Here is a 16,769-nt window from a genome sequence, read left to right as displayed (position 1 = left end):
AGTGCAGACAGGAACTGCACACCTCTTTTTGATCCTTTTCTTTATTTTTTGTACGTGGCATGCAAGTTAATCTCATCTTGAGCTCTCTGCGTTTTGGCTCACATTATGCACTCATTTTCTTATTTAGTATTCAACTGACATATTCAGCACTCCCTCATTCCATCCTTTCATCTCAGTCTGTTAGGTTTTCCTGAATATTTCTCCCTCAAACCATTTCCCACTTCCTATTCCTCTTTTCCATCCCTCTTTCTTCCTGTGCCCCCCCCCCCCCCCCATCCACACACACACTTTTTCAGCTCTCCCCGTCCGTTCCTAATACCATATACCAAATGGAGGGTGACAGTGTGCAGCTGTGGGTTTTGTCCTCCAGACAGCATCTTAGAGAAAAGCTTAGCCCCCCACACACACATGCATACAGACGGAGGGGAGGGATCGGCACTAACCTGAGTATTTCATCTGTCATTTATATAATAGTTTTAAGATGGAGTTGCGCTGGTTGGCTTGCCTACATGATGCAGTCAGACATGAAAGTCTTTGCAATGAGGAAGATGATGCATCATAATGTAACAAAACACGTAACTCTCTTTTGTGTCTCTTGCTTATTTAGAGGGCAAAGCTCCATGCTGCCTTGCAGCTGATCAACCACCACCTGAATACGTCCAAGTATGACCAGGTATGGCTGACACACACACACACACACACACACACACACACACACACACACACACACACACACACACACACACACACACACACACACACACACACACACACACACACCGATCCATAATCAATGACCAACCAGGCCATGATCAATGGTAAAATCTATTGTATATTGCACTACCAGTGATATAGGTGTTACGTATCATAAGCACATCGTCTTATAAAAGACTGTAACATCAGTCATATGTTGCTATCTGTGAACCGTCTCTGCAGATCAATACCATTTTTATCATCATCATACATGTTTTCATGTGTTGCCTCATCATGTTCTTTATATTGCTTCTTCACCCACATGTGCTATTAATGTCAAGTCTTCCATCTGCAACACACACACACACACACACACACACACACACACACACACACACACACACACACACACACACACACACACACACACACACACACACACACACACACACAGACAGACCCAGATGGAGACAGTCTGTGATGGTTGGCGATTAGCTACTCTGGCGCTAATAGTGACTTTCACAGAGGGGGCAGATTTGACACGTGTCCAGGGACTCGGCTCGGAGCTTTTGCTCCAGAGTGCCACACAAAAAGATGCCATCTGTGCACAGAGATGAAAAAGATGTGTGTCCCGCTACATACACAATATGAATGAGGCGCGACTGGTTTGTAAGAGCAATCCTGGCAGCACGTGGTGGCCAGAGCATAGAGAGGAAATGAAGGGATAAAAGAGGCAGAGAACAGAAGAAAGTGGTGATATTATTAGAGAAGGTAATCACAGGGAATAAATTGTACTTTGGAGGCCATTTGTCAGAGAGTTCAAGAGAAATAACTGCGTATCTCTGACGGACGGTTTCAAAAGGAAATATATTGACTGAAAATCATAGTGGGCTTGTATTGGACTCAATGTTCATGTTATTGTTTCCACTCCGATACAGAATCGCCAATGGTGCTGTGTGTTAACAATTAGTAATTTCAGTTTTGAAGAAGTATTGAAATATTGCTGATTAAACAGCACAGCTAAGGACAGAATATTTATCAAATATATATTAGATTAGAATATTTATTCGCGGGAGATGGTGATTCATTACCAGGCCACGTTTTTTCAAGTTTGATTTTATATCTTGCTCTGTTCTGCACTTATATTAACTTTAAATGTTGTTTTTACTCGCCTAATAGAATTATATTATGTCAACCATCTTTGGGTATCAAGATAAATGCTTGAACATTATTATTATGCTACTTGCCCGATGTAATATAGCTCAGATTAATAGAGCTCCCGTCATGAATTCCCCAATACGAATGAACTCATTCCCTTTGAAGCAGAGTAGTTTTGTGCAGTTGAGTAAGCAAGCTTATCTATTGTACGCTCATCTCTTTTGCTAGTTAATGAGATGATTGGTGTACGGCTGAGGGATGGCTCTGCTCGGTCCTATGAGGCCGCCTTGAGAGGAACCAGCTTGACTCAAGGCCTCTGACTGATGAAGGAGCGAGACGAAGAACGCTTAAGTCAGCAGCTCTGTCTCATCAAGGCTAAATTGAAATGTGCTGATTAATTTCTCTTCAAACTGTGAACTCCCAATCAACCCTCCAGCAAAAAAAGAACAGCCTCTATTCATGAATGTAAAAAGTAGGTCTACTGCAAGAACAAACCTCATAAAAATTGCATGTTTCTTTTCGTCTTTAAAAAAACAGAATAAATGCTACATTTAGGCTCCTCAAGTAAAAAAAACAGGGAGGAAATGAAAGTGTTTCTCCTCTCTTTGTGGTTCTCCTGTTTACTTGTGTCTCTGCTGACCTTTTTGTATGGCTGTTTATATTCCTGTTTATAATCCTCTTAATCTCCACTTGCTCTTTTTGTCTTTTTCTTGTCCCTCCCCATCTTGCATCTGGACTCTTATTCTTCATATAGGTGCGGTCAGACTATGAGCAGCTGAGACAGACCTTTGCTGTAGTGAGCCAGGAGAGAGACGTGGCCCAGCAGCAGAGGAGCCAACTCCAAGACAAAGTGGAGAACCTGGAACAGGTTCTAAAGGTGAGACGCTGTGAAATTTATGTTTACTTTCATTCCATATACCTTGAAAAATACATACATCACTAGTCTGCTTTTAATAATTACAGCTCTTCATCTCTCTATTCATTCCTCTATTTCAATGTATCCTCCCTCCTCCGGTATTGTTCGGGGTGCTCGTAATTGAATCCTTTTATATGCGACATGATACTACATATTTCATGTTATTAATGCATTTTCATACATGCATACAATTACCTTTCACTGCTTCACAATATGGAAAATCCTATAACATAATGACAACTTTGAATCCTCTTTACCGTAGTGCAGTGGTAGTAATCTGAGTATGGAGTAAAAAACACCATGTCGCCAGCTCCTTATTAATCATGTCAGAAAACAATCCTGTGGGAGAACTCTGAGATCCTGTCAATAAGTGTCAGTAATGAACCCTTGGATTACTTGATCAAAGATTTACGATTTGCCATTTTTCACATGTCCCCCAAGGAAAACATTGCCTTTCTCTACCCACATTTAATCACCTGCATTTACAGATTACATTGTGTAAATCAATTACAAATGAGTTCCGGGATTGATACCACAAACCTGCTATGGTTTCTTCTTCATCTCTCCCGTTCTTGTGGAGACTACTGAGCAATATGTCTTTAAGGCAAACCCTGCACATGTCTTACTGCTAAATAGGCAAAGCAAAAGAATTAGGAGACCCAAGTCGAAACCGTTTATCCTCCTTTACTGATTCCATCCGTCCACTTTTTCCACTGACATACTGTATATCTCTTCAGCAATTCCCATCAGCACTCATTCATCCCTCGTTCACTTCAGTGGTTCTGTTCAGGTCACACCATTCATCAGATCTGGAGTTTTTTTCCGGCTGTGTTTTTGCTGCCTATTTTTGAAAATATTCAAATCGTGTGTTTTTGTTTTCTAAGAAAACTTTAGAAGGAAAGCGATGCAACTCATGAGGTGAAGTGTCATCAGATTCACGGAGAGGCTCTTTTTTCACCGTCTCATAGTCTGCCAATAGTAATCAGACACAGTCTCCCTGCGCCGTCAGAGGCACTCTCATTACAAATCCTCGCCTCCCTGCATCTCCTATCGATTGTCTGTTTGTCAGGATATTTGAGAGAGAAATGTACCCATCTGAGAAAAACTGACCTGCTCCCTAATACAGCAAAGAAAGGTTTGTCACTTTCTCATTGTGTATTGATTAAGCAGACAAAGAGACTATTTAGAGAAAATTACACGGGTCAATGTGGGTGGAGAGAGCAGAGATGGAGGAGATGGAACATGAAGAAATAAAAAAAAAAGACATAAGACAGACTTCTACAGTCAAAGCTAATTAGATACAGCACTGTCAATTAGGCTTTAAAGTTATATAATCTGTTAACAAAAGACTTATTGTCATATATTCTATGTGGGAATTTAATAAACCTCTTTGTCGTACAGAACGTCTAAGGGGCAAGACAAATGTAAAGTGGCTCGTTACAATTGTCACTGAAGCGGACAGTCCATATGATTTAAGCAGTGCTAGTATAGCGGCTAATGTAGCTTCGAGCCTCCAGCCACAAGCAGAGAGGAGGTGTGGGCTACAGCGGTCTGTCAAGCTCACTTCTTTATAACTCCACAACCCCAGCTGTAGTCTTCAGACTGATGTTCAACTGTTGTTGCCATCCCTTAAGACAATTCATTAGATTTAGCGCAGCTTCTTTAATACTTTTTAATGTGTGAAATGGGGAGAATATGATTCAAGTCCAAATCCCAGGCTTCAACTGTACAGTTCTGCTCCTGGAACTTTGGCAAAACTATATATATATATATATATATATATATATATATATATATATATATTATAACAACTTTATAGACCAACTTGTGTTATCAGGGTCATGATAAAGGCCACAAACCAAAATAAGAAAGGTTGGCAGTAGTCTGAAAGGCTTGAGCTGCAGATGTCCGTAAGGCAGGTTGTTGGTTTTAGATCAATGTCCGTCTCTGGTTTAAAAAGACGTCACAGAGTGTTTGCTTAAAATGTAGGTGAGTTCATCAAGCCTTGAATATCCAAGAGTTATAAAAAGTAGTTTTCACTCAGGCTCCAGTGACAGCCTCTCAGCCAGCCCAGTCCTCTGCAGCTTAGAACTTCTCCCTGATTATGCAAAGCAGTAGCTGCCTGCTCAGGACACCTCGAAGCCACTCCGGGAAGTAAAGAGGCTTTTCTTTTTTTTGAGGGAGAGAGAACACAGAGAGAAAATTATGAATGTCAGTGCTTTTTAAGCTGTCTTTTCTTCTTAAACCCGTAGAAACATCTTATGGCCTTAACGCTGTTTCTGTAAGATGTGGCAGCTGGTCGTGACTCTGCGAATAGATACTGTATGGTTATGAGTTGGCTAATTTGGGAAAGGGTAGATTTAGGATCAGCGTGGGTGACCATGCGTGACAGCTTTGTCTGAGTCAGTCCGGAGTATACAGTGGGTTGCATCTGATACGCATTATATGAAAAGCTCATTCTGTATAGTACTCTTTTCTTCCACAGTGAACTCAACACTTGAGTGCCTTAGATTGAAAAAAATCTGCCTTTCAAGAAATAGTTCAACTTTCTTGCTGAAACGGTGTACTGTGAAAAATCATCTCTAAATAACATCCTTCAATAAAACCACATCCTCTCTGTTTCTCCAGCATATGCACGAGGCTGTAGAGCTGAAGCAGCAGCTGCAGATAGAGCATGAGCAAACCTTGGTGGCCCTTCACACCAAGCAGAAGGAGATTAATCAACTGCAAAAGGTATGGCCTTACGGATAACGGCAAAAGTACAAAAGATTTATTTTTTATATACTTTCGACATAATGCTCCTTTGTAATTGATTTTGTGATAAGACCAGTGATGAACTGAAGCTCCGTGTTCAGTAGTTGATGTGTCAGGAGTCACTTTGTGCTGAATCACTGTCATTGAATCGCTGCTACTGTATCAGAAAATATAAAGACCTTAGAAACCTGTCAAATAAAGTAGAAATCAGCAGATTTCAGCCGAAATGCAGTTTCAGCTTACAACACCTTTCATATTGTTTGGTCGTGTGATGAAGAGCACTTTGCTAAAAATGTTTCCTTTCTAGTTGTTGATAAATTTAAACACCTTGTGAACATCTTTCAGTGTACAGACTTTTTTTTCTAGACCTCGTATACTGTCTGGTGCCTTTTTAATATTGGTTTATATTCTCTGCTTAGAAGCTGTATAGAACTGCAAGTATCACATGGGACACATAGAATAGAAGTGCTTTTGATCCACCTGAAACTCAAATGTCTAAGATGTTTTATCATCCATCTTAATCAATTCAATCTCCCTGATGTTCAGCAATGTGGAGCCTACATTTACATGAACACATATGTAGCTTTAAAGAATGAATTTGTTTTATATTTGTCCTGTTGCAGCATTATTTACAGTTAATTGTTTACACACCATACAAAGATAAAACAAAAAGCTAAAAAGACCATTGTTATTCTATTGATTGATATGAAAATATACTCAAAGCCTGCTGGATTAGATTAGACCATGCAAGCTTCATATCCATGCACTGCTTCCTTAGAAATCTGTCAGGTTTTTTAGTCAGCATGTACCCCCTTATGGTCTTGTGTTTGCATTGCCGTCTTTTCAAAGAGAAACAAACAGACACTAAGCAGATGCTAAGTCATTTGTATAACTACACAATGAGGTTTTTTAACTACTGCTACCAGCTACTTCTTGCACACTAAAATGAATATGTTACTGCTCATAGGGGCCATCAGGAGAAGGCATCTCCTCAATTACCAGTGCCGTGATCAACCAGTGTATTGGGTTGACAGTATGTCAGCTGTGTGCTGTCTATTCTCCCTCATGGACCGTGATCACAGTGTCAGCTGCCACTGTGTGTCTCTGTGTGTTCACTACAAGCGAGGTTTCACGCTGACCAACAGCATGAGGAAGCAGTGCACCTGTTAGAGGTACAGCGTTACCTCACTGTTACCTTTCTGAAATATAGTTTAGATCTGTTTTAAGCTGATGAAATGAGACGACAACAACAAAAAATAACCCGCCAGATGGTTCATATATTAGGCAGACAAGGGGTACTACATATAAACACACTCAAACAAATGCATTTAATTTTAGTGTAAAAATGAAAATGCTTCAAAAATCACTTTGTCTGTAAAAAAAGAAAAAAATTGTACCACTCACACAGGTATTTGAAATTACACTGGCTGTTTGCACCTCTGCTAGGAATTTAGTGTTTGTTTAGCCCTTCCCCCCTTTGTTGCCATTGCTGTCAAGCTTTGTTATTATTTTTGGGGGATTTTTAAACATTTCCTTGATTCCAGCAACTGTCAATTTAGTAGTTTCAAGATGCAACCATTTCAGTCAAGGGACACTACACCTGTCAGTAAGAATGCAAGATCATGATGATGATGTAGAAGTGCCTAAAATCTAAATTTTCCTTCGATGAAGAGCGTAGTTTTAAACATACCTGGTTACTATAAGAATGATAAATGTCTGAACAGGTGCATCGAAAAGACGTCCACCCAGGCTATGAAGAGGCCAAATGAGTGAAGACACGTTTTCAACATGTGTGGACAATGCATGTGTAGGGTCTTTTATGTGAAGCATGATGAGGAGAACCAGGCTTAGGTTTGTGGATAACGCTGTCATGCTTCTGGATCCTCTTTTAATAGAATCTCCTCGAGAATCTTCATTGGTTCTCAATTTCAGTGAGATGCGTATTGTATGAGCATCGTCAGGGTGCTGGCTGAGGCCCTCTGCTCTGAAACAGGTAGTTCTGGCATAAATTATGGTTTAAAATTTGAAATCCACCAACAATAAACTGTCCTCTTCATACCTAGAAGTAGTTGTGCAAAAATACTGTAATACCGTGTAGGTTATTCAATACTGCACAGCAGTTTGTGACTCACACCCCAGAGAATCTAAAACAATCCGAGGCTCAGCTTCTGTGTTTGCAGCTATATTCCTATATTGTCCTTTGTCTTCCTGTAGGTGTTCTGTACTTTTGCTGTGAACAATATTTTCTCCAAACTTTAACAGTAGTTGCAGATTCCCATTAATCCTGCAACCAGGCTGACCTTGAATACCAAGTGTCCCTATGATCAAATCACTGACCTGCTGTGTTTCATCAGCCTTTAAGAAGCTTGTCACTGCCTCATCTACTCAAAATATTTTTCTCATTTCACTCTAAATCATTTTGTCACGACAGTAGGGTGCAGACTCCTTTTGAGTGTAGTTCAAGTAAGGTCATGTTATTATCCTCGTGTAGCCCTTTAATACGATTTTACTGAGCAAGCAGCCTGAGTTTGGCTGAGACAAACATCAAGAGTTTGGTCGGAGAATGAAAGATGAGTTACTTCTTTTCTTGCAAATCCTTTGAATCAATTGCTAGTCTCTGTCACATGACTGTTTCTCGACACTAATGGGCAAACACACACTTCAGCAGGAAGAAAAACATAGCCCCGCTGTTTGTCGTGTCAAACACAGACACAAGACCCTGATTCCACAGTCCTGTGCTCAGGAGGTTTTTACAGGTTGACAAACATACATATTTGTCTTTCTTTTTGGTTCCTTTTACTTTAATTTCATGATGCTTTTATATATTTATCTCCACTGATAAATATATAATACTGTTTTGCATTTCACTTTTCCTCTTTGCATCGATTGCATGGACATTTATCAGTGTTCGGTTCGATCTTCATTATGTTTTTTTCTTTAAATTTTTCTTCTTTCTTTACTTTTCCCTCCCCTTTTTTGTCTAAACAGAACAATAAGGACAGAATGTTTCAGGTATTTACTTTCCTCCCTGATTAGTTTCATGTGTGAATTTTCAGCAAATCATTAAAACTTTCAAAACCTTATTTTGTGCAAATTGAAAATCCATTTGTGCACTGAATGGTATTGAGTAGTATACTCGCTATACACCCCATCTATCTTCCTTGACTTCCTCTGATATATTTATGATACGACATATTTAACGTCTATAGTGTAAGTGTTATAATCCTCTTAACTACTTGCAGTACTTAGGCTTCCTTATCAGAGTTGAACAGTGTTATGTATCAGCAGCTGCAGCAGTGCAGAGGACTCTACACTTCCATGAGCTTTGATAAGACTGCAGTGGTTTCAATGTAACATGCAGCTAAATACTGAAAGATGTCTCTCGAGGGATCCTTTTCTAATTGGTTCTTCTTTTGATCAGCATTAATAGAGGAAATGTTGGCTGTTCTTCAGAGAATTCATATCTGAACATTACATGTGATGAAGTACACTCCATGCTGTGTGTGTATTTTTCCCTGATGTTTCACTCTTTACCACTTGCTCTCTCTCTCTCTCTCTCTCTCTCTCTCTCTCTCTCTCTCTCTCTCTCTCTCGTGTGTGTGTGTGTTTTTCTCCCTCCTCTCGGCCATTACACCTCCCTCTGCTTTCTTTATTGTCCTTCAAAGGTCAAGGTTCGTGACCTGGAGCAGAGATGCAGGTCACAGAGTGAACACTTCAACCAGCTGTCCAACGAACTGCTGAATTTCCGTTTGCAATCAGATACTGTGGACATCCTTCAAATTAATCCTGCCTCCACATCCCAGATCCCTCTCTCATCAGAGAAGAAAGTCTCACAAGTCATCGTTGGATTTGAAGCCCAGACGGAGACAGGTGGGTCAGGGCTCTCGACTCATAGCCAAACTTCACATGTACATATACATTTTTGAGACTTCATGTGATGATTTTGAAAACGTCCTTTTTTTAAACTGTCCATCGTGAGTCGGACAGTATTATAAAAGTACATTGCCAAATCTGTGGAGTGAACTACCAGTGTTCAATGGTCCACTAACAGTGAGGTCCACCCATTCTAAAAAATAAGGACTGCACTCTCGATAAAAGCATTCACCAAATTAGATGTGATCAAAAGGCCTATGATCAGAATAAAATGAGTCCGAGTGATATAATCCCCAGACGGCTCACATAACAGCTGGATCAGCTCACTCCTGAACAGATGTGGACACCATTAATGGCAGCACTGCTTATTCATGATCAATATCTATCCTAATTGATCATATACCTGATGTATGACATGAATGTGGTTTAACACATTAGTATTCTAACGACACATAGTGCAACCTGCAGAGCCAGCAGATAGAGCCATATCAATGATGTAGATTTATACAGTCTGGCACAGACCAGAGGTCTTTGAAGTGCTGGAAATCCTGTTTTATCTTTCTCTTCACTTGAAACAGAGGGTGCACTCACTGATGCTTTCGGGCTAATGCATAATATTACTCACTCACAAACCACAAGAACCCACTGATACCGTGGACCCATGTTGTTGACTGACTCTAATTTCCTCAAGGAATTCAGCTGTTCACACTGTTAGACTGCAGTTTTCTATTTTGAGTTGAACCCCCCTCCTCTCACACACACACACACACACACACACACACACACACACACACACACACACACACACACACACACACACACACACACACACACACACACACACACACACACACAAGGACCTCAGTGGTATTTAAGGACATATGCATTGCAGATGTGAGGTGCTGATCGGGGTGGAATAGCCTTTGCCATGAAGAGTGTTTGCTATATACTCGCTTCAACAGGAGATCAATAACTGTACAGTGAGAAGCAAATGGGTGCAGAAGGAATGACAGTTGCTCTTTATTTGCTATGGAAATTTATGTCTCCCAGGCGATGACACGCCTCTACTGATCTCCCAGTTCTCGCCCTGCACACCACAGACAGGATACAGAAAAAGACCAGAACCGCTGTCTATCAAATCCAGCACCGTGACAACAGACCGCCCCAGAAACCCTCGACAGCGGACCCCTTCAGAGGTGGGTCTGATGCATTGATGTGACCACTATCACATCAATGCTTGTGTCATTTACCAAGTCTTTAAAATAGTTTTAAGTTTGTCATGTATGCTAAGTTAATGGCGTACTTTGCTTAATCTCGGATAGAATCTTAATTATGAATAGTATGCATATAGTATATGACATTAATGTTGACAATCTATAGATGGAGGATGAAACCAGCCCATCACCCAGGTCCAAGGCTCGCTACACAGGCCAGGTCCGCCTTTGCACTGCCCGATACAGGTGAAGGAGATCAGCTTCAGGAATCTGTTGATTTTATTGCACATAATCTTTTTTGACTTTTTTGAAAAAAAATCTACTGTCATGAAAACTAAAAAAAGTGAACTCCTCCTTTCAGTTATAACCCTTATGATGGACCAAACGAGCATCCAGAAGCAGAACTCCCCCTTGTGGCTGGGAAGTATCTGTACGTGTATGGAAACATGGATGATGACGGCTTCTATCAAGGTGAGAAGTAAAACAAAGCTCAGACATGACATGTAATATAATATAATTATTCAAATGTTTCTTTTTTTTAATAAAATTGCGCTTGTGTCCTTGTTGCTTTTCAAGTCCGTGGTTCGAGTCCCTGTCTGCTGCTGTAGCAGAGCATGCCTGACAGTCACAAGCGTATGCATCACCGCATATTGATTATCTCACAATGAGACATAATGCCAAGATCTGTGTGTGTCAGCTCACAGTTATCCACCTGTGAATGTGTTCGTCAACATCTTTTTACAATTACAATTGTGATGTACATTGTGTGTATATATATATATATATATATATATATATATATATATATATATATATGTGTGTGTGTGTGTGTGTATATATATATATTTATATATACACACTCTCTCTCTCTCTCACACACACACACACACACACACACACACACACACACACACATCTTATAATGTGCATCCATGACACATTTTGTTCCCCTACTTGTCACTCTACAGTAAATCTTGTAGTATTTGTCCTCAATGGGTAAGACATGACATCATGATCAAACCGTAATGTAAAAAGAATAATAATAAATAATATAATGCTGACGGAATCATCACTGGAAACACTGTTGGTCTTCTTAGGTTTCATGAAGGTAGCAGTATTTGTCACCCTCATACTGGTTATTTTAACCTTGTGACGTGAACTCCTCCTTGTCAGGGCAGTCAAACTGTATTTGGCTCAATTTGCCATGGTTTTCATAGAGGTATCAAATCATTTTACAGTTTTCTTGAGATGACGGTGCTGTTGTTGCGCTGCCTATTGCTTTGAAGGCTCACTATTAAACCTCTTTTAAAGCAATCAACATCCAGTTGACATTCAACCTGTTACTTTACAGTGAGTCATTTACCCACGAGGTGATTACTTTAATTTGCCTACACCTGTATGTACGCATGCTCTGTGTCAGTGTCACCAAGAACACATCCTGTACACTTTTTGTAACTGGTGATTGGAGTGATTCTCTGTCTAATCTCTTTCGAATTATGAAGGCTTCTCCATCAGAGGCAATCCTAATCCCCCTGACTAGCAATCCTGCCGACAGAGCAGCCCGCTACTGACACAGTTGTACTCAGCTGTAGTGATTCATTAGCTGTGGGCGGTGAAATTGCATGGCATCGTGGAGGAGCCTTGTATTTACCACGCAGGAGGGAGACTCGTGCCTCAGACCAAGCTGTTGTCAAGATGGGACCTTGGTCCCTTTTAGCTTGATGACTAATCCAGCAGGGCTTAGTTTAATCATCAGCACACACAAACAAAACACACAGACACACACAGATGGTCTTAAGGTCTCCAAGGCCTCTGTGGAGAAAGGGATTGCAGAGGATAGGGAGCTTTTTTTGAAGACAAACCTCTTCCCTTTGGGAAAAATAGTACAGTGCAAATCTAAGCTGTTTCTTTTTTTTCTGCATTGACTGCAGCATCTACATGCTCAGGGGTGTTCCTGGAAATGTTCAAAAACGGTGAATTAAAGTTCATGTTCAGTTGTGTGTTTACTGGTGAGAGTACAAAAGATAGCATCAGAGCAGCAGTTAATCCTACATCTTAAGGAATAGCACATACTGTATGTTTACATATCTCCCACCTCTCACTCACTGACTCTTTCCCACCGTGCAGGGAAAATAGATCTCACTGTTATCGAAGTGTATTCAAGTTACAGCTTTCCTCGTGTCGTTTTCTTGTCAGGAGCCATTAGTGAGCCTAATTTTAACATGTGGAGGGACCGTCTTGCTTCCCAATCGACAAGACAAGGGTAGCATGAACAGAAAGAATAATGCACTTTGTTGAGTTATTCATCTCCTACAACCTCCAATGTATGTCTTTCTGTGTCACAGGGGAGCTGCTCGATGGTCAGCGAGGACTTGTTCCCTCCAACTTCGTGGAGTTTGTCCAAGACAAGGAAAAACTAGCGATTGAGGCGGGGGAGGGAGGAGACGACCTGGGCCCTCATATGACCCTGGCCTTGTTGGCAGTGGACGGAGGTTCCTCCCAGGACGGCCTCCTGAGCTCAACCAACGCCTTGCTTCCCTGTAGCAATGGGACAGGGGGGCCCCCAGACCCCGAGGACTTGGCTGAAGACGTTGTGCCTTATCCCCGAAAGATCAACTTGATCAAGCAGCTGGCACGGAGCGTCATCGTGGCCTGGGAGGCTCCACTAGTGCCTTTGGGCTGGGGGAACATCTCTGGCTACAACGTGTTGGTAGACGGGGAGCTTCGTGCCAGCACAATGTACGGAGGCCGGACCAAATGTCTGCTGGAGAAGCTGGACCTGGACGGCTGCGTCCACCGCGTGTCGGTGCAGAGCGCCACGGACCGGGGCCTGTCCGACGAGCTGCGCTGCACCTTGCTGGTCGGGGCCAACGTGGTGGTCGCGCCGTGCGGCCTTCGGGTGGACGATATCCAGCGCGACACCGCCGAGCTCTCCTGGTTGCCCAGCAACAGTAACTATGGTCACAACGTGTTCTTGGACGGCGCAGAGCATGCCGCGGTAAAGCCGGGAAGGTACAGACTACGCTTCATCAACCTGAAGCCCCTGACGGTTTACAAAGTGACGGTGGTGGCACAGCCGCACCAGGTGCCATGGCAACTGCCGATGGAGCAGAGAGAGAGGAAAGAAGCTGGCGTGGAGTTCTGCACTCAGGCTGCAGGTCAGCAACGCTCGTCACTACACATGGAGAGACATATCAATAATATATTGCTTTTTAAAGAAAACATGCTTTAAACAATCTTGGAGACAGATGGAGATGACAGCTGCTCTGTTTATGTCAGTTATGCAGCTCAAATGTGTGACATAATGCCATATTGCATTGTGCGGTTAGAAGAGGACCGTACATCATTGCCTTACCTTGCCGTTGTTGTGTATTGTATTTTGTCTAGGTCCAACACCATATTGTGGAACAGGTCAGAATGAAGTCCTGGGCTGGGTTTCCCAAATCATTTCTTCTATTGCTAACCAATGGGCAGAGAGGACATTAGTGCTATCATACTTTTGGAAGAGGCTTATGGTCATGGAACTGAGAATAATTATGACATATTGTTCAATTAAGAGATTTGGGCAAAATTATTTTCATCTCCAAACAATGTTGTCATTTGTGTATGTATTTAAATTTAAACATACTGAGAAATATTTTCTTTTTGGAAACCAAATTCACCAAATTTGCCCAAGTTTACTCACTGCTCTAAGTATATCAGTGATTAGAGAGCAGCCACGCACCACACAGCTATTATTCTGATGAGTCATTTCCTCTGCCTATAGCCTGGCCTATCGTAACCAGCACTATATAAAGCAGTGCCTCTCCACTGCTCACTGAAATGACCATTTTGTATGAGTGTGCATTTGCCTCTGCTTGACTGCAGTTGTGCATGTTTTATCCAGTGATCCAGGAGAGTGGAAGACAAAGAATGAGCTGTAGTCTCTCTGGATTGTGTCCTGCATGCAGAGACAACAGCGCTTCTCTCTGGAGGCCCAAAGGCCCGCATTGTTTTATTTTTCCTTCATTGTTTCTCCTCACATAAAGAGTAGTACGAGCACTAGGACAGAGGAATACACACGGAATTGTTCATTTTTGATTTTGCAAAAAATACTGAGAGAAAAGAGGATTTAATTTCACATTTGGAGTATCTTACGTTAGACAATATTATAGTAATATTAATAATTAGCATATAAACACAACCAATGTCATATTATCACAAGTATCTGCATGAACTGTGCATATCGGCAACATATAAATAAAGTGTAATTCTTTCACAAGTATAAATATGAGAAGTGAAATTATAAATTAACCGAGTTTATTGTGTCTTGAATCCTCAACCCCCCCTCATCATTTCTGTGCATGGTTGTGTGTGCACCAATTTGTGCATTTGATGAATGCTTCATACTCTTTCCTCTTGTTTATGTATTCGTGATAATAAAACGGTAAATAATTGCTCAACTTTTACACTTTCTTTCCCTCCCAGGCCCTCCCCAGCCTCCTCAGGATGTACAGGTGCTCTGTGGGCAGGCTCCGGGGGTCCTACAGGTCCGCTGGAAGCGCCCCCTCCTCTCTCCCGCAGGCACATCTAATGGGGCAAATGTCGTTGGTTACGCAGTCTGCACTAAAGGACAGAGGGTGAGTTAGCAAGTGTTACCCACCACGACTATATCCTCTGTTAAAAGGCACGGTGAGGAGCTCATCTTGGGTTAAAGGCATCAATAATAATAACAGGGGAAATAAATGACTTCATACAGTAGCATGAATAGTACCGAGGGACCGGTTTGTGGAGAATTCCCAAGCATATGGGATCCATATTTCAAAGGCCTACACAGATACATTAAAACACTGATTGGGTTATTTTAATCATATTTAATCCAGTTGAAACATGAGAACATGCATCACAGATGGGGTGGTAATAGAATCGGATGTTGAGTTTAGCATTATGTCATCAGTGGCCTGAGCGCACACAGCAGTGCCATCTACTTGTGATTCATGTTCAGAGCAAACCTCTCAATCTGGGCCCTGTGAACCTCTTGGAAAAGGTCTCTCACTCCCTCTGGTGACTGCCAAAGTAAATCAACATGCTATGCTGAAACTTTTGAACCATGGTGTTTCCTGCCTTATTATTATGTATCATTATGTGCTTCACATACTAATATCAAAACGTATACATTGCAAAGGAGTTTTGCTCAGAACAAAGAGAATATGAACCACTTTTGTATCTTAGTCTTTGAGTCTTGGGATGCCACAAAAGAAAAACATAGTTTCAGTTGTTAAAAACGATCTGCGTACGTTGACATTTATTTTCTCTTTTTGAATCCAGATAGCGGAAGTGTTGTTCCCAATGGCAGACTATGTTACCGTCGAGCTGACAAGGATTCAGTGCCTGGAGGCCAGGGAAGTCATCGTGAGGACGCTGTCAGTGCAGGGAGATTCCCAGGACTCCCTAGTCGCCGTCATTCCAAACAACCTCCTCGTGCCTCTACCTGCAATCCCCCTGCCACCGCCAATGCACCCCCACGCAGGCCCCCCGCCACACCCCCATGCTCAGCCCCACCTCCAATCCCCTCACCTTCCTCATGCCCCACTCCAACTTTGTGCTCCACCCCAGGCACACGTACAACCACCCCCACCCCATCCTCCCCACCCTCAACCTCATCCCAGACTTCCCCACCCAGGTGGACCCCCGCAACCCCTGCACCGACCCCCACATCCTCAGCCCCAACCCCAGCCACAGCCCCAGCCCATACACCTTCAGCCTCGCCATCCACACCAAGGTCCCAGGCCCCAGCACCAACTGCCTCTGTTACCCCACCCCCATCACCACCCTATACCTCAGAGACCAGTATGTGCCAGAGACCTGGATGCCAAAGAGCACGCAGCCCACCACGGGGGGGCTTTTCCACCTGGCCAGCCTGGCTGGGACCCAAATCGCTCTCCCACTTCCCAGCCTCCTGTGCCCATGCAGGGCCACACCCTTGAGGCCCCGCCCAGCGCCAATCCACGTTCCCCGTCCCCCCAGAGGATACTTCCTCAGCCCCGAGGAACGCTCATCCCGGACACTGTGGCCAAAGCCATCGCTCGAGAAGCAGCGCAGAGGGTGGCAGCAGAAAGTGGCAAGGTTTGATGAAGATGGAAATGCTAAATGCATTCACATAAATGGAATTACACAGTCAA

At 42.4% G+C, this 16,769-nt stretch overlaps 1 protein-coding gene across 1 annotated transcript in view; it reads left to right on the top strand.

Moving 5' to 3' along the window:
• Positions 1–16,769, top strand: part of LOC306751676 (RIMS-binding protein 2-like) — a gene marked incomplete at both ends in the record, with an annotated part of 52,472 nt that overhangs the window by 26,952 nt on the left and 8,751 nt on the right. The window contains 13 exon segments of the mRNA XM_079235290.1: positions 608–673; positions 2,606–2,728; positions 5,396–5,506; positions 5,509–5,526; positions 6,667–6,693; positions 9,187–9,391; positions 10,445–10,590; positions 10,775–10,854; positions 10,970–11,079; positions 12,954–13,766; positions 13,996–14,019; positions 15,076–15,227; positions 15,916–16,713. Coding sequence (XP_079091416.1) covers positions 608–673; positions 2,606–2,728; positions 5,396–5,506; positions 5,509–5,526; positions 6,667–6,693; positions 9,187–9,391; positions 10,445–10,590; positions 10,775–10,854; positions 10,970–11,079; positions 12,954–13,766; positions 13,996–14,019; positions 15,076–15,227; positions 15,916–16,713 — 2,673 coding nt within the window.

This window comes from Taurulus bubalis (genome assembly GCF_910589615.1).
Source record: "Taurulus bubalis genome assembly, chromosome: 19".
Lineage (NCBI taxonomy): Eukaryota > Metazoa > Chordata > Actinopteri > Perciformes > Cottidae > Taurulus > Taurulus bubalis.
The sequence above is the reverse complement of the archived record's forward strand: the minus strand, read 5'-3'. Positions and strand labels throughout refer to the sequence as shown.